Source organism: Salvelinus alpinus, chromosome 4 (genome assembly GCF_045679555.1).
Source record: "Salvelinus alpinus chromosome 4, SLU_Salpinus.1, whole genome shotgun sequence".
NCBI classification, from domain to species: domain Eukaryota; kingdom Metazoa; phylum Chordata; class Actinopteri; order Salmoniformes; family Salmonidae; genus Salvelinus; species Salvelinus alpinus.
The window spans coordinates 101,601,829-101,618,196 of record NC_092089.1 but is presented as its reverse complement, the minus strand read 5'-3'; the positions used below and the strand labels follow the sequence as shown (position 1 = coordinate 101,618,196).

At 44.0% G+C, this 16,368-nt stretch overlaps 1 protein-coding gene across 3 annotated transcripts in view; it reads right to left on the bottom strand.

The window, feature by feature from the left end:
• Positions 1 to 6,931: 6,931 nt before the first annotated feature.
• The window catches only part of neurl1b (neuralized E3 ubiquitin protein ligase 1B), a 44,049-nt gene continuing 34,612 nt past the window's right edge, over positions 6,932 to 16,368 (bottom strand). For 2 of the 3 annotated variants that reach the window (XM_071399798.1, XM_071399799.1), the window contains exons 4-7: positions 15,035 to 15,363; positions 12,477 to 13,068; positions 9,871 to 9,993; positions 6,932 to 8,940 (exon numbers count right to left, since the gene is read on the bottom strand). In XM_071399798.1, coding sequence (XP_071255899.1) covers positions 8,651 to 8,940; positions 9,871 to 9,993; positions 12,477 to 13,068; positions 15,035 to 15,363 — 1,334 coding nt within the window. In that variant the 3' untranslated portion in view covers positions 6,932 to 8,650. Of the gene's footprint in view, positions 8,941 to 9,870; positions 9,994 to 12,476; positions 13,069 to 15,034 lie in introns of all 3 variants that reach the window. The other variant, XM_071399797.1, reaches the window with a different exon arrangement.

Below are 16,368 nucleotides of genomic sequence, written 5' to 3'. Positions count from 1 at the left end.
CCATAGAATAAGAGTTCAATTTAATCTGTAAAGCTGAAATCAAATGTTATTTGTCACATGTGCTGAATACAACAGGTGTAGTAGACCTCACTGTGAAATGCTGAATACAACAGGTGTAGACCTCAGTGAAATGCTGAATACAACAGGTGTAGACGTTACAGTGAAATGCTGAATACAACAGGTGTAGACGTTACAGTGAAATGCTGAATACAACAGGTGTAGACGTTACAGTGAAATGCTTACTTACAAGCCCTTAACCAACAATGCAGTTTCTTGAAAGTACCCAAGACAATAACTAAAGAGCAGCAGTAAAATGACTAGAGGTCCTATATGGTCCATGTCCTTGCTACTTCAGCAACTAGACCTATCTTTATTTAATGCTGAGCTCTCCTTAATGGTTTGCTCCAACAATGACCAGCATGGTCGAATAATAGTAGTTATCGATGGTGTAGCAGGTCAGGAGTAAATGTCAGTTGGCTTTTCATAGCCGATCATTAAGAGTATCTCTACCGCTCCTGGGGGCGGCCCGTCAGGAAGTCCAGGATCCAGTTGCAGAGGGAGGTGTTTAGTCCCAGAGTCCTTAGCTTAGTGATGAGCTTTGAGGGCGCTATGGTGTTGAACGCTGAGCTGTAGTCAATGAATAGCATTCTCACATAGGTGTTCCTTTTGTCCAGGTGGGAAAGGGCAGTGTGGAGTGCAACATCTGTTGGGGTGATATGCAAATTAGAGTGGGTCTAGGGTTTCTGGGGAAATGGTGTTGATGTGAGTCATGACCAGCTCTTCATGGCTACAGACGTGAGTGCTACGGGTAGGTTGTCGTTTAGGCAGGTTACCTTCAGTGTTACAGATTCCATGATTAGAAATATGAAGGTGATTGATCCGACATACGCTGCGTTTTCCCATAACGTCAGGAGCTAGGCCTCTAAATGTCAATCACGCTGTAAAAGCTGAACCTCTGTGATGTGGATTGAATAGAGCCCTAAGTAAATGTCATCACCATTAGCATTACTGTGACCTCAAGGATTTGACCTGTTGGAAATTTTGCCTGAAATGTCTGTTTTGTTGAGGCTTGTCTACATTTCTCACTCCGTAATGGCACAATTATTATGTGCAGAATTAATCATTTGTAATTGATTAACTTAATGTTTCAACGTAAATATTTACAGTTTCTTCAGAAAGTATTCATAACCCTTGACTTATTTCACATTTTCTTCCAGCCTGAATTCAAAATGGATAAAATATTTTTTCTCAACCCATCGACACACAATACCCCATAATGACCAAGTGAAAACCATGTTTTTAGATATTTTTGGCAAATTATTGTATTAAAAATTAGAAATACAGAAATATATAATTTACCTAAGTATTCACACCCATTTGCTATGACACCAAATTATGTTCAGGTGCATCCAATGTCCTTTGATCATTCTTGAGATGTCACAACTTGATTTGGTGTTCACCTTGTGGCCAATTCAATTGATTGGACACGATTGAGAAAGAATAACACACCTGTCTATATAAGGTCCCACAGTTGACAGAGAAGAAACTATACCAGGAAGTCCATGGAACTGTTCTTAGATCTCTGTGATAGAATTGTGCTGAAACATATATCTAGGGAAGGGTATAAAACCATTTCTAGAGTGTTGAAGTTTCAGAGAACATAGTGGTTTCCATCATTGAGAAATTGGAAAAAATATGGAACTACTCAGACTTTGCCTAGAGCTGGCCGTCCGACCAAACTGAGCTACCGGGCAAGAAGGACCTGGTCAGGGAGGTGACCAAGAACCCAATGACCACTCTGACAGAATTACAGAGTTCCATGGCTGAGATGGGAGAACCTGCCAGAAGGACAACAGTCTCTACAGCACTTCACCAATCTGGGCTTTATGGAAGAGCGGCCAGTATAATATGATTTGTTTGTGTTACTTTCTGCTTCTACCAGAACATACTGATAAATAAGACGTTATTATTATGTCACGTGTATGTGGTTTGCTGTGGTTAACTAGTATGTTGATGTTTGGATCATTGAACAGCTGTGTAATTTGACTGTAGTGATTCCAGTGTGTTACTTTCTGCCTCTAGCAGGGCTTTCTTAACGAACCAGCTAGTGACTTACTGGAAGACCTTAATGATACATGCTTCCCCGCCGCGTCGAGCCCTCATCCCGGTCCTGCCGACCGCCACTGTTGTCGTTGGAAATGAGGTGTGCGGCGTGATTAATGGTTAGCAGTCATCGTTCTAAGAGAAGCATCATCAGTAAAAAAAAACATTTTAATTAAACGGTTGTCTCTATTACTTAGCGAACTAACGAAGCGTAAAGAACAAAGCTTTATCCAACACACAAATAAAACGTCAGCCCCCGTTTGAGTTGTAGTACTTCTATTAAACACAGTGGGGTGGTGGAGGGGCTTGCTTGGCCTGGTTCAAGGGATTAATGTCCACACAGAAACACATTGTATTTTCCTCTAAAGATACAACAGATCATCCCTTCTAACCGTTATGATTTGTTTTCCCTATTTCCTATTCCCTATTCCCTATTTCCTATTCCCTATTTACTATGTTTCATAAGAGAGCACCTTGAATTATGCTCTCAGTTTGCCAACACCACCTTCTCCCACCCATTTCCTGTTAATTTCAGAAATTTCCTCAGCATTTAATTGCTTCTATCAACTGGTCTCCATTGGTGTGCCAGAGCGGGCAAGACGAAGTGACGAGTCAAACACTGTGCCCCATGCCATCAATCATGCCCAGGGATTAACTACCTCACCTCTAGTTACAAAGAACTGGTACTAACTACCTCACCTCTCATTACAAAGAACTGGTGTAAACTACCTCACCTCTAGTTACAAAGAACTGGTACTAACTACCTCACCTCTAGTTACAAAGAACTGGTACTAACTACCTCACCTCTCATCACAAAGAACTGGTGTAAACTACCTCACCTCTCATCACAAAGAACTGTTACAAACTACCTCACCTCTCATCACAAAGAACTGGTACTAACTACCTCACCTCTCATCACAAAGAACTGGTACTAACTACCTCACCTCTCATTACAAAGAACTGGTACTAACTACCTCACCTCTCATCACAAAGAACTGGTGTAAACTACCTCACCTCTCATCACAAAGAACTGGTACTAACTACCTCACCTCTCATTACAAAGAACTGGTAGTAACTACCTCACCTCTCTTCATAAAGAACTGGTGTAAACTACCTCACCTCTCATCACAAAGAACTGGTATAAACTACCTCACCTCTCATCACAAAGAACTGGTACTAACTACCTCACCTCTAGTTACAAAGAACTGGTACTAACTACCTCACCTCTCATTACAAAGAACTGGTACTAACTACCTCACCTCTCATCACAAAGAACTGGTACTAACTACCTCACCTCTCATTACAAAGAACTGGTACTAACTACCTCACCTCTCATTACAAAGAACTGGTACTAACTACCTCACCTCTCATCACAAAGAACTGGTACTAACTACCTCACCTCTCATTACAAAGAACTGGTATAAACTACCTCACCTCTCATCACAAAGAACTGGTACTAACTACCTCACCTCTCATCACAAAGAACTGGTACTAACTACCTCACCTCTCATTACAAAGAACTGGTATAAACTACCTCACCTCTCATCACAAAGAACTGGTGTAAACTACCTCACCTCTCATCACAAAGAACTGGTATAAACTACCTCACCTCATCACAAAGAACTGGTACTAACTACCTCACCTCTAGTTACAAAGAACTGGTACTAACTACCTCACCTCTCATCACAAAGAACTGGTACTAACTACCTCACCTCTAGTTACAAAGAACTGGTACTACCTCACCTCTCATCACAAAGAACTGGTGTAAACTACCTCACCTCTCATCACAAAGAACTGGTGTAAACTACCTCACCTCTAGTTACAAAGAACTGGTACTAACTACCTCACCTCTCATCACAAAGAACTGGTGTAAACTACCTCACCTCTAGTTACAAAGAACTGGTACTAACTACCTCACCTCTCATCACAAAGAACTGGTGTAAACTACCTCACCTCTCATCACAAAGAACTGGTATAAACTACCTCACCTCTCATCACAAAGAACTGGTACTAACTACCTCACCTCTCATCACAAAGAACTGGTACTAACTACCTCACCTCTCATTACAAAGAACTGGTACTAACTACCTCACCTCTCATCACAAAGAACTGGTACTAACTACCTCACCTCTCATCACAAAGAACTGGTACTAACTACCTCACCTCTCATTACAAAGAACTGGTGTAAACTACCTCACCTCTCATCATAAAGAACTGGTACTAACTACCTCACCTCTCATTACAAAGAACTGGTATAAACTACCTCACCTCTCACCACAAAGAACTGGTACTAACTACCTCACCTCTCATCACAAAGAACTGGTGTAAACTACCTCACCTCTCACCACAAAGAACTGGTATACACTACCTCACCTCTCATCACAAAGAACTGGTATAAACTACCTCACCTCTCATCACAAAGAACTGGTATAAACTACCTCACCTCTCATCACAAATAACTGGTATAAACTACCTCACCTCTCATCACAAAGAACTGGTATAAACTACCTCACCTCTCATCACAAAGAACTGGTATAAACTACCTCACCTCTCATCACAAAGAACTGGTATAAACTACCTCACCTCTCATCACAAAGAACTGGTATAAACTACCTCACCTCTCATTACAAAGAACTGGTATAAACTACCTCACCTCTCATCACAAAGAACTGGTATAAACTACCTCACCTCTCATTACAAAGATCTGGTATAAACTACCTCACCTCTCATCACAAAGAACTGGTACTAACTACCTCACCTCTCATTACAAAGAACTGGTACTAACTACCTCACCTCTCATTACAAAGAACTGGTACTAACTACCTCACCTCTCATCACAAAGAACTGGTATAAACTACCTCACCTCTCATCACAAAGAACTGGTAAAAACTACCTCACCTCTCATCACAAAGAACTGTTATAAACTACCTCTCACCTCTCATCACAAAGAACTGGTACTAACTACCCCACCTCTCATTACAAAGAACTGGTATAAACTACCTCACCTCTCATCACAAAGAACTGGTACTAACTACCCCACCTCTCATCACAAAGAACTGGTACTAACTACCTCACCTCTCATTACAAAGAACTGGTACTAACTACCTCACCTCTCATTACAAAGAACTGGTACTAACTACCTCACCTCTCATTACAAAGAACTGGTACTAACTACCCCACCTCTCATCACAAAGAACTGGTATAAACTACCTCACCTCTCATTACAAAGAACAGGTACTAACTACCTCACCTCTCATTACAAAGAACTGGTATTAACTACCTCACCTCTCATTACAAAGAACTGGTACTAACTACCTCACCTCTCATCACAAAGAACTGGTACTAACTACCTCACCTCTCATTACAAAGAACTGGTACTAACTACCTCACCTCTCATTACAAAGAACTGGTACTAACTACCTCACCTCTCATCACAAAGAACTGTTATAAACTACCTCACCTCTCATCACAAAGAACTGGTATAAACTACCTCATCTCTCATTACAAAGAACTGGTACTAACTACCTCACCTCTCATCACAAAGAACTGGTATAAACTACCTCACCTCTCATCACAAAGAACTGGTGTAAACTACCTCACCTCTAGTTACAAAGAACTGGTGTAAACTACCTCACCTCTCATCACAAAGAACTGGTGTAAACTACCTCACCTCTCATCACAAAGAACTGGTGTAAACTACCTCACCTCTCATCACAAAGAACTGGTATAAACTACCTCACCTCTCATCACAAAGAACTGGTACTAACTACCTCACCTCTCATCACAAAGAACTGGTGTAAACTACCTCACCTCTCATTACAAAGAACTGGTACTAACTACCTCACCTCTCATCACAAAGAACTGGTGTAAACTACCTCACCTCTCATTACAAAGAACTGGTATAAACTACCTCACCTCTCATTACAAAGAACTGGTATAAACTACCTCACTTCTCATTACAAAGAATTCAGTCTGTAACAAAACATGGAATAAGTCAAGGGGTATGAGTACTTCCTGATGGCTCTGTATTTTCATAGTAAAACGCCCTGAACAAGAAGCCAACATACGGGTTGTCTGTCTCCATTTAAAAACATTTTATACAGTCTTCTTATTTTTGTGTCTGTCTGCTACGTCCAATGAGCTTCAACCTGGTAAGGTTGTTGTCGTTTCCTTGTCGACCGGAGGGTTCTGGATGACGGGCTGAAATGTGGAGGAACTGGTTCTGCAGAAACCATGACGTCTGGTTGTCCTTTTTGTTTTGTCGTTAAGATTTCTACAAAGGTAAAGTGCGAATGGAAAACGATGTTCTTTTAAAATACAAAAGGTCAAGTGAAATGTTGTGATTGCCATAGTGATGTCTCTTGACTTAGGATGGTTATGACTTCTCAATGCAGAGGCTGCCCCCTAGGGGTGAATTCACCTAATGCATCTTTCCTCTCACAGAAGCCTTGTTCTATATCTGGTTCTAACATGTGTCCTTGGTTCTGATCTTGTCCACATTCTGATTATGCACACATTTTTTGGGCGGGGACCGATGTAGACATAACAAAGGACACGTTGTGATCTCATTGTGATCAGATCTTTTTGATTACCTCCAGAGGTAGTCAGACACACATTGTGTCTGGATATCGTACAAGTGTAGACAGATCTGGACAGAAAAAAACATTTAAATCATAAATATTCTGGCCCCTAAAATCATTGACCGGTGGCATCATTGACTGATTACATTTGTGTCTTGCAATAAATAAATATTATTTTGAAAGAATCGCTTTGAAATATTTTTTCCTAAATGAAAGGATCAGGAAATGTGGTCACAATGCAGACAGTGGATGGATAACAGACACTTTTAATACTTTGTGTAGACCTATTTCTGTAAATATGGGCACAATCAGAATGTAGAACAGACCAGAACAAAGCACCAGGTATAAACGGGGCCAGAGAGATCAGGACTAAGCACCAGGTATAAACAGGGCCAGAGAGATTAGGACAAAGCACCATGTATAAACTGGGCCAGAGAGATCAGGACTAAGCACCAGGTATAAACGAGGCCAGAGAGATCAGGACTAAGCACCAGGTATAAACAGGGCCAGAGAGATTAGGACAAAGCACCAGGTATAAACAGGGCCAGAGAGATCGGGACAAAGCACCAGGTATAAACGGGGCCAGAGAGATCAGGACAAAGCACCAGGTATAAACGTGGCCAGAGAGATCAGGACAAAGCACCAGGTATAAACGGGGCCAGAGAGATCAGGACAAAGCACCAGGTATAAACGGGGCCAGAGAGAGCACCTGAATACACAAGAAATCACATTTACATTCTAGCACACCACAGAATAAGACTGTGCCTCAAATGGCACCCTATTCCCTATATAGTGTGTTACCTTTGACCAGCGTAGGGCACTATAAGGAGACATCTGTATACTCTGTACAGCACGTTTCATTTAATAAGGAGACATCTGTACAGCACGTTCCATTAAATAAGGAGACATCTGTACAGCACGTTTTATTTAATAAGGAGACATCTGTACAGCACGTTTTATTTAATAAGGAGACATCTGTACAACACGTTCCATTAAATAAGGAGACATCTGTACAGCACGTTCCATTAAATAACATTCTACATGTCTTGTTCAGACATCTTTCTCTTCATAGTAAAAAGCCCTGAACAATTCACCAACATAAAAGGTTCTATATTTGTATCATTTAGAAACATTACATAAACTGTCTGCAGTGACCCATGCGTTTCTTCATTAACCCCACAACACCTTCCTTTACAAATAGGATTGCCATCATATTTAGAACTTGGACATGAAGACATTTGACAACCATTGTCTAAGGCACACAGATAGAAGGTATTTGGCAGAGTGGTGACTCACAGAAGAGTCCCCTCAGCTGTCCTTCCAACACGTGAAGGGTTAAAAACACACAGTTAGAAAACCATGTGACAGACAGACAGGAAAAGAGAGAGAGAGAGAGAGAGAGAGAGAGAGAGAGAGAGAGAGAGAGAGAGAGAGAGAGAGAGAGAGAGAGAGAGAGAGAGAGAGAGAGAGAGAGAGAGAGAGAGAGAGAGAGAGAGAGAGAGAGAGTCTGCCAGCCTATCCTCTTTCAGGGCCCTGCCTGCCTGCTGCAGTGTGTCCAGTCTATCAGGGCCAATATGTCTTGATGAGGGAGGTCCTTGATGGACCTGCTGTAGTGTCCAGTTTGGTAAGAGACGTCTCCGGGGTGGAGACAGAGCCCTGCCTGCCTGTCCCAAGAGTTTCTCCTCTCATGGATGGCTTAATGAGGACCTTGATGGGCCTGTTGAAATGGTGTCCAGTCTGTCTCTATAGCCCTCAAATATAAATCTGGACCTCAAAGCCAGTTCCACTGCTTTAAAAAAAAAATAATAATATTCCCCTCTAATCAAGGACTGATATAGACCTGGGACAACAGGTGTGCGATGAATTATCACATAGAACAGGAAACCAGCAGTACTCTGGATGTCGTAGGGTCAGAGTTGAATTACTCTGCTCTAGACAATGCCTGCTGCAGTAATGTCCCAGTCCCCTCATGGTCTGTATGTCTTGATGACGTCTTTAATGGGCCTGCGGCAGATAGGACAGCAGGCATTGACCTGTCTCTTCAGCTTTAGCCCACAGTTGTTACACAGACACATGTGACCGCAGGTGTAGATGACTGTGTCCACTTCCTGGTCGAAACAGACGGTGCACTCCCCGTTCTTACCACCAGAGGGCAGCTCTGGGGCAGACAGGGTGGGGGAGACAGGGTGGGGGAGACAGGGTGGGGAAGACAGCGTGGGGGAGACAGGGGGGCTGAGAGGGGAGCTGGGGGCCGTCACTGAGGAGGAGATGGAGATAGGAGAGGTGTTAGAATGAGAGGAGGCTCTGGGAAAGATTTTTTTTAAACTACTTCAAATGAACAGCAACTTGTTGAGTTTTATAACAGCTACATAGAGCCTTCATAAAGTCAGTTTATAACAGCTACATAGAGCCTTCATAAAGTCAGTTTATAACAGCTACATAGAGCCTTCATAAAGTCAGTTTATAACAGCTACATAGATCCTTCATAAAGTCAGTTTATAACAGCTACATAGAGCCTTCATAAAGTCAGTTTATAACAGCTACATAGAGCCTTCATAAAGTCAGTTTATAACAGCTACATAGAGCCTTCCTAAAGTCAGTTTATAACAGCTACATAGAGCCTTCATAAAGTCAGTTTATAACAGCTACATAGAGCCTTCATAAAGTCAGTTTATAACAGCTACATAGAGCCTTCATAAAGTCAGTTTATAACAGCTACATAGAGCCTTCATAAAGTCAGTTTATAACAGCTACATAGAGCCTTCATAAAGTCAGTTTATAACAGATACATAGAGCCTTCATAAAGTCAGTTTATAACAGCTACATAGAGCCTTCCTAAAGTCAGTTTATAACAGCTACATAGAGCCTTCCTAAAGTCAGTTTATAACAGCTACATAGAGCCTTCCTAAAGTCAGTTTATAACAGCTACATAGAGCCTTCATAAAGTCAGTTTATAACAGCTACATAGAGCCTTCATAAAGTCAGTTTATAACAGCTACATAGAGCCTTCATAAAGTCCGTTTATAACAGCTACATAGAGCCTTCATAAAGTCAGTTTATAACAGCTACATAGAGCCTTCATAAAGTCAGTTTATAACAGCTACATAGAGCCTTCATAAAGTCAGTTTATAACAGCTACATAGAGCCTTCAAAGTCATGTGTGTGTGGTGACGTGCGTGTAACTCACCCAGGGAGGACTCGGAGGAGGATCTGTTGACGCTGAAGGCCAGGTCAGAATCACTGTCGTCTGGACTACTACTGCTACTACTGCTCTGGGAGGAGGGGGAGGAAGGGCTGGACTGGAGCGTGCCTGGAACACAGCGACAGAGACACACGCAGTAAACATCCCGTCGCGCTTTGTCACGCCCCGCGTTTGTGGAGTCCACATTTATAGTAAGCACTGCATATGTTGGCTCAGTGGGAAATTACCTTCAAATGTCAAGCACTCTATAATGTGGTTGGAGCTACCGCTGATCAGAATGAATCCAGGCCATACATTATATACATATTTTTTAAAATCTTTGTCTCTGTGACACAAACACATGGTACATTCTACTTTAACAACTTTAGACTTTGCAAGATTATTAAATCTCTTTTTTCAAGAAAAGGAAAGAAATATAGACTGGTTTTTATATCCTAGTTTGGTTAGAAGAGAGAGTTCTCTTTTTCAAGAGAGACCTAATCTCAGTACAGCTATAAGACAGTGTGTTGCAATCTCTGATGGTACAGAACAGCAAACAGAGCGATGATAGACTGGTGAACTGCATCGTGGGTGATGAGCGTTACGAGGTGGTCATCACTGATAAACATTGTTACGGCGAACAGCGTTAGCCATAAAACTACAGCAGTAAGTCATTATATCACGTAACTAATCTGTTCAGTAAGTCATTATATCACATAACTAATCTGTTCAGTAAGTCATTATATCACATAACTAATCTGTTCAGTAAGTCATTATATCACATAACTAATAACACTACATCAGATATGTGTATTATTATGTAATCAGACAGCTAGATTTCAAACATTTTAAAGGAAAATATTTTTATTGGAGTCATTTGTACACTGTTATAAAGCCCCTAGGGAGCTGTAATTCATCAGAGAGAGAGAGAGAGAGAGAGAGAGAGAGAAAGAGAGAGAGAGAGAAAGAGAGAGAGAGAGAGAGAGAGAGAGAGAGAGAGAGAGAGAGAGAGAGAGAGAGAGAGAGAGAGAGAGAGAGAGAGAGAGAGAGAGAGAGAGAGAGAGAGAGAGAGAGAGAGAGAGAGAGAGAGAGAGAGAGAGAGAGAGAGAGAGAGAGAGAGAGAGAGAGAGAGAGAGAGGGAGAGAGAGAGTTTATAAGGGGAGCAGTTGGTGGGAGAGGGCAGATAAGTCACATCCTAAAATAACTCAGAGGGGAACAAAGAGGACCATGGGAGCGTCATCACTACGCACCAGCATTCCTCTGTGTCTGGGAAAGAAGGAAAAAGAGAACTGGGAACTGAAGGGATTGTTGGGATCCAGGAAGCTGAGGGTGCGACTACTGTGTACTGGTACACTTTCTGACCAGTACTTTGTCCATAACACATACGGTACAAGCATTCAGTATGGGTATAGGATTTTTCTGATGATATACTGAAAACATTACTGGGCTGAGTCTGTTGAGGTCTCCATGCAGGGTAAAGAAGGCCCAGAGTGTCTGTGATGAGTATTAGATTTATATACAGTATCTATATGATATAGTACGCAGTGCCTTCGGAAGAATCAATTTTCCAAATGTTGTTATGTTCCAGCCTTATTCTAAAATGGATTAAATAAATTAAAATCTACAAACAATACCCCATAATGACAGAGTGATAACAGGTTTTAAGAAATTTTAACAAATGTATAACAAATAAATAACAGATACCTTATTTACATAAGTATTCAGACCCTTTGCTATAAGACTCAAAATTGAGCTCAGGTGCATGCTGCTTCCATTGATGATCCTTGAGATGGTTCTACAACTTGATTAGAGTCCACCTGTGGTAAATTCAATTGATTGGACATGATTTGGAAAGGCTCACATCTGTCTATATAAGGTCCCACAGTTGACAGTGCATGTCAGAGCAAAAACCAAGCCATGAGGTCGAAGGAATTATCCGTAGAGCTCCGAGACATGATTGAAGGTCCCCAAGAAGACAGCGCCCTCAATCGTTCTTAATAAATTGAAGAAGTTTGGAACCACCAAGACTCTTCCTAAAGCTGGCCGCCTGGCCAAACTGAGCAATCGGGGGAGAAGGGCCTTGGTCAGGGAGGTGACCAAGAACCTGAAGGTCACTCTGACAGAGCTCCAGAGTTCCTCTGAGGAGATGGGAGAACCTTCCAGAAGGACAACCATCTCTGCAGCACTCCACCAATCAAGCCTTTATGGTAGAGTGGCCAGACGGAAGCCTCTCCTCAGTAAAAGGCACATGACAACGACCCTAAGCACAAAGCCAAGACAACGCAGGAGTGGCTTCGGGACAAGTCTCTGAATGTCCTTGAGTGGCCCAGCCAGAGCCCGGACTTGAACTCAATCGAACATCTCTGGAGAGACCTGAAAATAGCTGTGCAGTGATGCTCCCCATCCAACCTGACAGAGCTTGAGAGGATCTACAGAGAGGAATGGGAGAAACTCCCCAAATACAGGCTTGTCAAGCTTGTAGCATCATACCCAAGAAGACTCAAGGCTGTAATCGCTACCAAAGGTGCTTCAACAAAGTACTGAGTAAAGGGTCTGAATACTTATGTAAATGTGATATTTTAATTTTTTTATAGTGTATGTGAATAACCTACCCAGAATCCTGAGTCTGTTGACCGCTCCATGCAGGGTAAAGAAGGCCCAGAGTTTCTGTGATGAATCGACACACAGCAGCCTCCCTCTGGACGCCCCGTTGACCCCATGATGCACCTCACCGCTGGGTGTCAGGCTGAAGGACATAACGTCCCCGGAGCAGGGCATGGGGAAGCCGCGGTACACCACCCAGTACTCCTTCCTGTCCAGCAGAACCTCTGGGTCGGCAGGAAGTTCCCCAGCATGGAGGGACCCCGGATCGCAGGAGGTCAGTCCGAAAAGGAGCGCCCCGAAGTAGGGCAGGCCGAGATGACCGACCTCGACGTAGAGCGTCTCCCTGACCCTTAGGGGCCGATCTGAGAACACCAGAGTCCTCGAAGACTCAAGGAAGTGGATACACGCTGCAGAGCGGTCAGCTGACAGGATGACGTCCGGGCCACGGACTGGATGGAAGTGGAGGTCAGTGTCGAGCGGCGAGGGGAGCCCGGCTCGGACCAACCGGGGGGCGGAGAATGGGACGGATGACGATGATGATGATGTTGTGGAGGAGGAAGATGTGGTACAACAGGGGATCATCTGGCTGTAGTTGTTGAGCTGTAAGGTGTCAGAATCCCAAACACGTTTATTCCCCAAGTACATGTACACTACCACTCAAAGGTTTGGGGTCACTTAGAAATGTCCTTGTTTTTGAAAAGAAAAACATATTTTTTGTCCAATAAAATAACATCAAATTGATCAGAAATACAGTGTAGACATGGTTAATGTTGTAAATGACTATCGTAGCTGGAAACGGCTGATTTTTAATATGGAATATCTACATAGGCGTACAGAGGCCCATTATCAGTAACCATCACTCCTGTGTTCCAATGGCACGTTGTGTTAGCTAATCCAAGTTTATAATTTTAAAAGGCTAATTGATCATTAGAAAACCCTTTTGCGATTATGTTAGCACAGCTGAAAACTGTTGTACTGATTAAAGAAGCAATAAAACTGGCCTTCTTTAGACTAGTTGAGTATCTTGAGCGTCAGCATTTGTGGGTTCGTTTACAGGCTCAAAATGGCCAGAAACAAGGAGGTTTCTTCTGAAACTCGTCAGTCTATTCTTGTTCTGAGAAATGAAGACTATTCCATGTGAGAAATTGCCAAGAAACTGAAGATCTCGTACAACGCTGTGATCTACTCCCTTCACAGAAAAGCGCAAACTGTCTCTAACCAGAATAGAAAGAGGAGTGGGAGGCCCCGGTGCACAACTGAGCAAGAGGATGCTGGCCTTCTAGGCAGAGTTCCTCTGTCCAGTGTCTGTGTTCTTTTGCCCATCTTAATCTTTTCTTTTTATTGGCCAGTCTGAGATATGGCTTTTTGTTTGCAACTCTGCCTAGAAGGCCAGCATCCCGGAGTCGCCTCTTCACTGTTGACGTTGAGACTGGACAGAGGAACTCTGTCTAGAAGGCCAGCATCCCAGAGTCGCCTCTTCACTGTTGACGTTGAGACTGGACAGAGGAACTCTGTCTAGAAGGCCAGCATCCCGGAGTCGCCTCTTCCCTGTTGACGTTGAGACTGGACAGAGGAACTCTGCCTAGAAGGCCAGCATCCCAGAGTCGCCTCTTCACTGTTGACGTTGAGACTGGACAGAGGAATTCTGTCTAGAAGGCCAGCATCTCGGAGTCGCCTCTTCACTGTTAACGTTGAGACTGGTGTTTTGCGGGTACAATTTAATGAAGCTGCCAGTTGAGGACTGGTGAGGCGCCTGTTTCTCAAACTATACACTCTAATGTACTTGTCCTCTTGTTCAGTTGTGCGCCAGGGCCTCCCACTCCTCTTTCTATTCTGGTTAGAGCCAGTTTTCGCTGTTCTATGAAGGGAGTAGTACACAGCGTTGTACGAGATCTTCAGTTTCTTGGCAATATCTCGCATGGAATAGCCTTCATTTCTCAGAACAAGAATAGACTGATGAGTTTCAGAAGAAAGTTATTTGTTTCTGGCCATTTTGAGCCTGTAATCGAACCCACAAATGCTGATGGTCCAGATACTCAACTAGTCTAAAGAAGGCCAGTTTTATTGCTTCTTTAATCAGGACAACAGTTTTCAGCTTTGCTAACATAATTACAAAAGGGGTTTCTAATGATCAGTTAGCCTTTTAAAATGATAAACTTGGATTAGCTAACACAACGTGCCATTGGAACACAGGAGTGATGGTTGCTGATAATGGGCCTCTGTACGCCTATGTAGATATTCCATTAAAAATCAGCCGTTTCCAGCTACAGTAGTCATTTACAACATTAACAATGTCTACACTGTATTTATGATCCAGGACAAGGACATTTCTAAGTGACCCCAAATTTTTGAACGGTAGTGTACTGTACATGCACCAGGAATTTGACTTGGTGACATGATGCTGCCACAATAATATATATAGTCCATAAACACAAATACAGACAGAATATATAATCCAAAAACACAATTTACAAACAGAATATTTAATCCAAAAACACAATTTACAGACAGAATATTTAATCCATAAACACAATATACAGACAGAATATATAGACAAAGAACTTACAGAATTTGAGCTGCAGTTGTTGAGCTGTAACGTCGCCATCTTAGCAGTGGCCTGGTTGTTGAGCTGTAACGTCGCCATCTTCGCAGTGGCCTGGCTGTTGAGCTGTAACGTCGACATCTTCGCAGTGGCCTGGCTGTTGAGCTGTAACGTTGCCATCTTCGCAGTGGCCTGGTTGTTGAGCTGTAACGTCGACATCTTCGCAGTGGCCTGGTTGTTCTCTAGCTGGTTGTTATTGTAGTTTGCGGAGTCGTGGCTGCTCTGAGGGAGGTAGGCACTGAGACGGGCCGCAGACAGACAACTGGACCCGACACTCTCTGCAAACTTGCTCTCTGGGAGGAGAGAGAGCAAGGGGAGAGGGAAAGGAGGGAGAGTGAGAGAGAGAAGCAGGAGAGAAAGGGGCAGGAGAGAGAGGAGCAGGAGAGCACGGGAGAGAAGAGAGAAGGACAGAGAGAGGGAGAGGGAGGGAAAGAGAGGGGCAGGAGAGCACGGGAGAGGAGAGATGGAGAGGGAGAGAGAGAGGGAGAGGGAGGGAAAGAGAGGGGCAGGAGAGCACGGGAGAGGAGAGATGGAGAGGGAGAGAGAGAGGGAGAGGGAGGGAAAGAGAGGGGCAGGAGAGCACGGGAGAGGAGAGATGGAGAGGGAGAGAGAGAGGGAGAGGGAGGGAAAGAGAGGGGCAGGAGAGAGAGGGGCAGGAGAGCACGGGAGAGGAGAGATGGAGAGGGAGAGAGAGGGAGGGAAAGAGAGGGGCAGGAGAGCACGGGAGAGGAGAGATGGAGAGGGAGAGAGAGGGAGGGAAAGAGAGGGGCAGGAGAGCACGGGAGAGGAGAGATGGAGAGGGAGAGAGAGAGGGAGGGAAAGAGAGGGGCAGGAGAGAGAGGGGCAGGAGAGCACGGGAGAGGAGAGATGGAGAGGGAGAGAGAGAGGGAGGGAAAGAGAGGGGCAGGAGAGAGAGGGGCAGGAGAGCACGGGAGAGGAGAGATGGAGAGGGAGAGAGAGGGAGGGAAAGAGAGGGGCAGGAGAGCACGGGAGAGGAGAGATGGAGAGGGAGAGAGAGAGGGAGGGAAAGAGAGGGGCAGGAGAGAGAGGGGCAGGAGAGCACGGGAGAGGAGAGATGGAGAGGGAGAGAGAGAGGGAGGGAAAGAGAGGGGCAGGAGAGAGAGGGGCAGGAGAGCACGGGAGAGGAGAGATGGAGAGGGAGAGAGAGAGGGAGGGAAAGAGAGGGGCAGGAGAGAGAGGGGCAGGAGAGCACGGGAGAGGAGAGATGGAGAGGGAGAGAGAGAGGGAGGGAAAGAGAGGGGCAGGAGAGAGAGGGGCAGGAGAGCACGGGAGAGGAG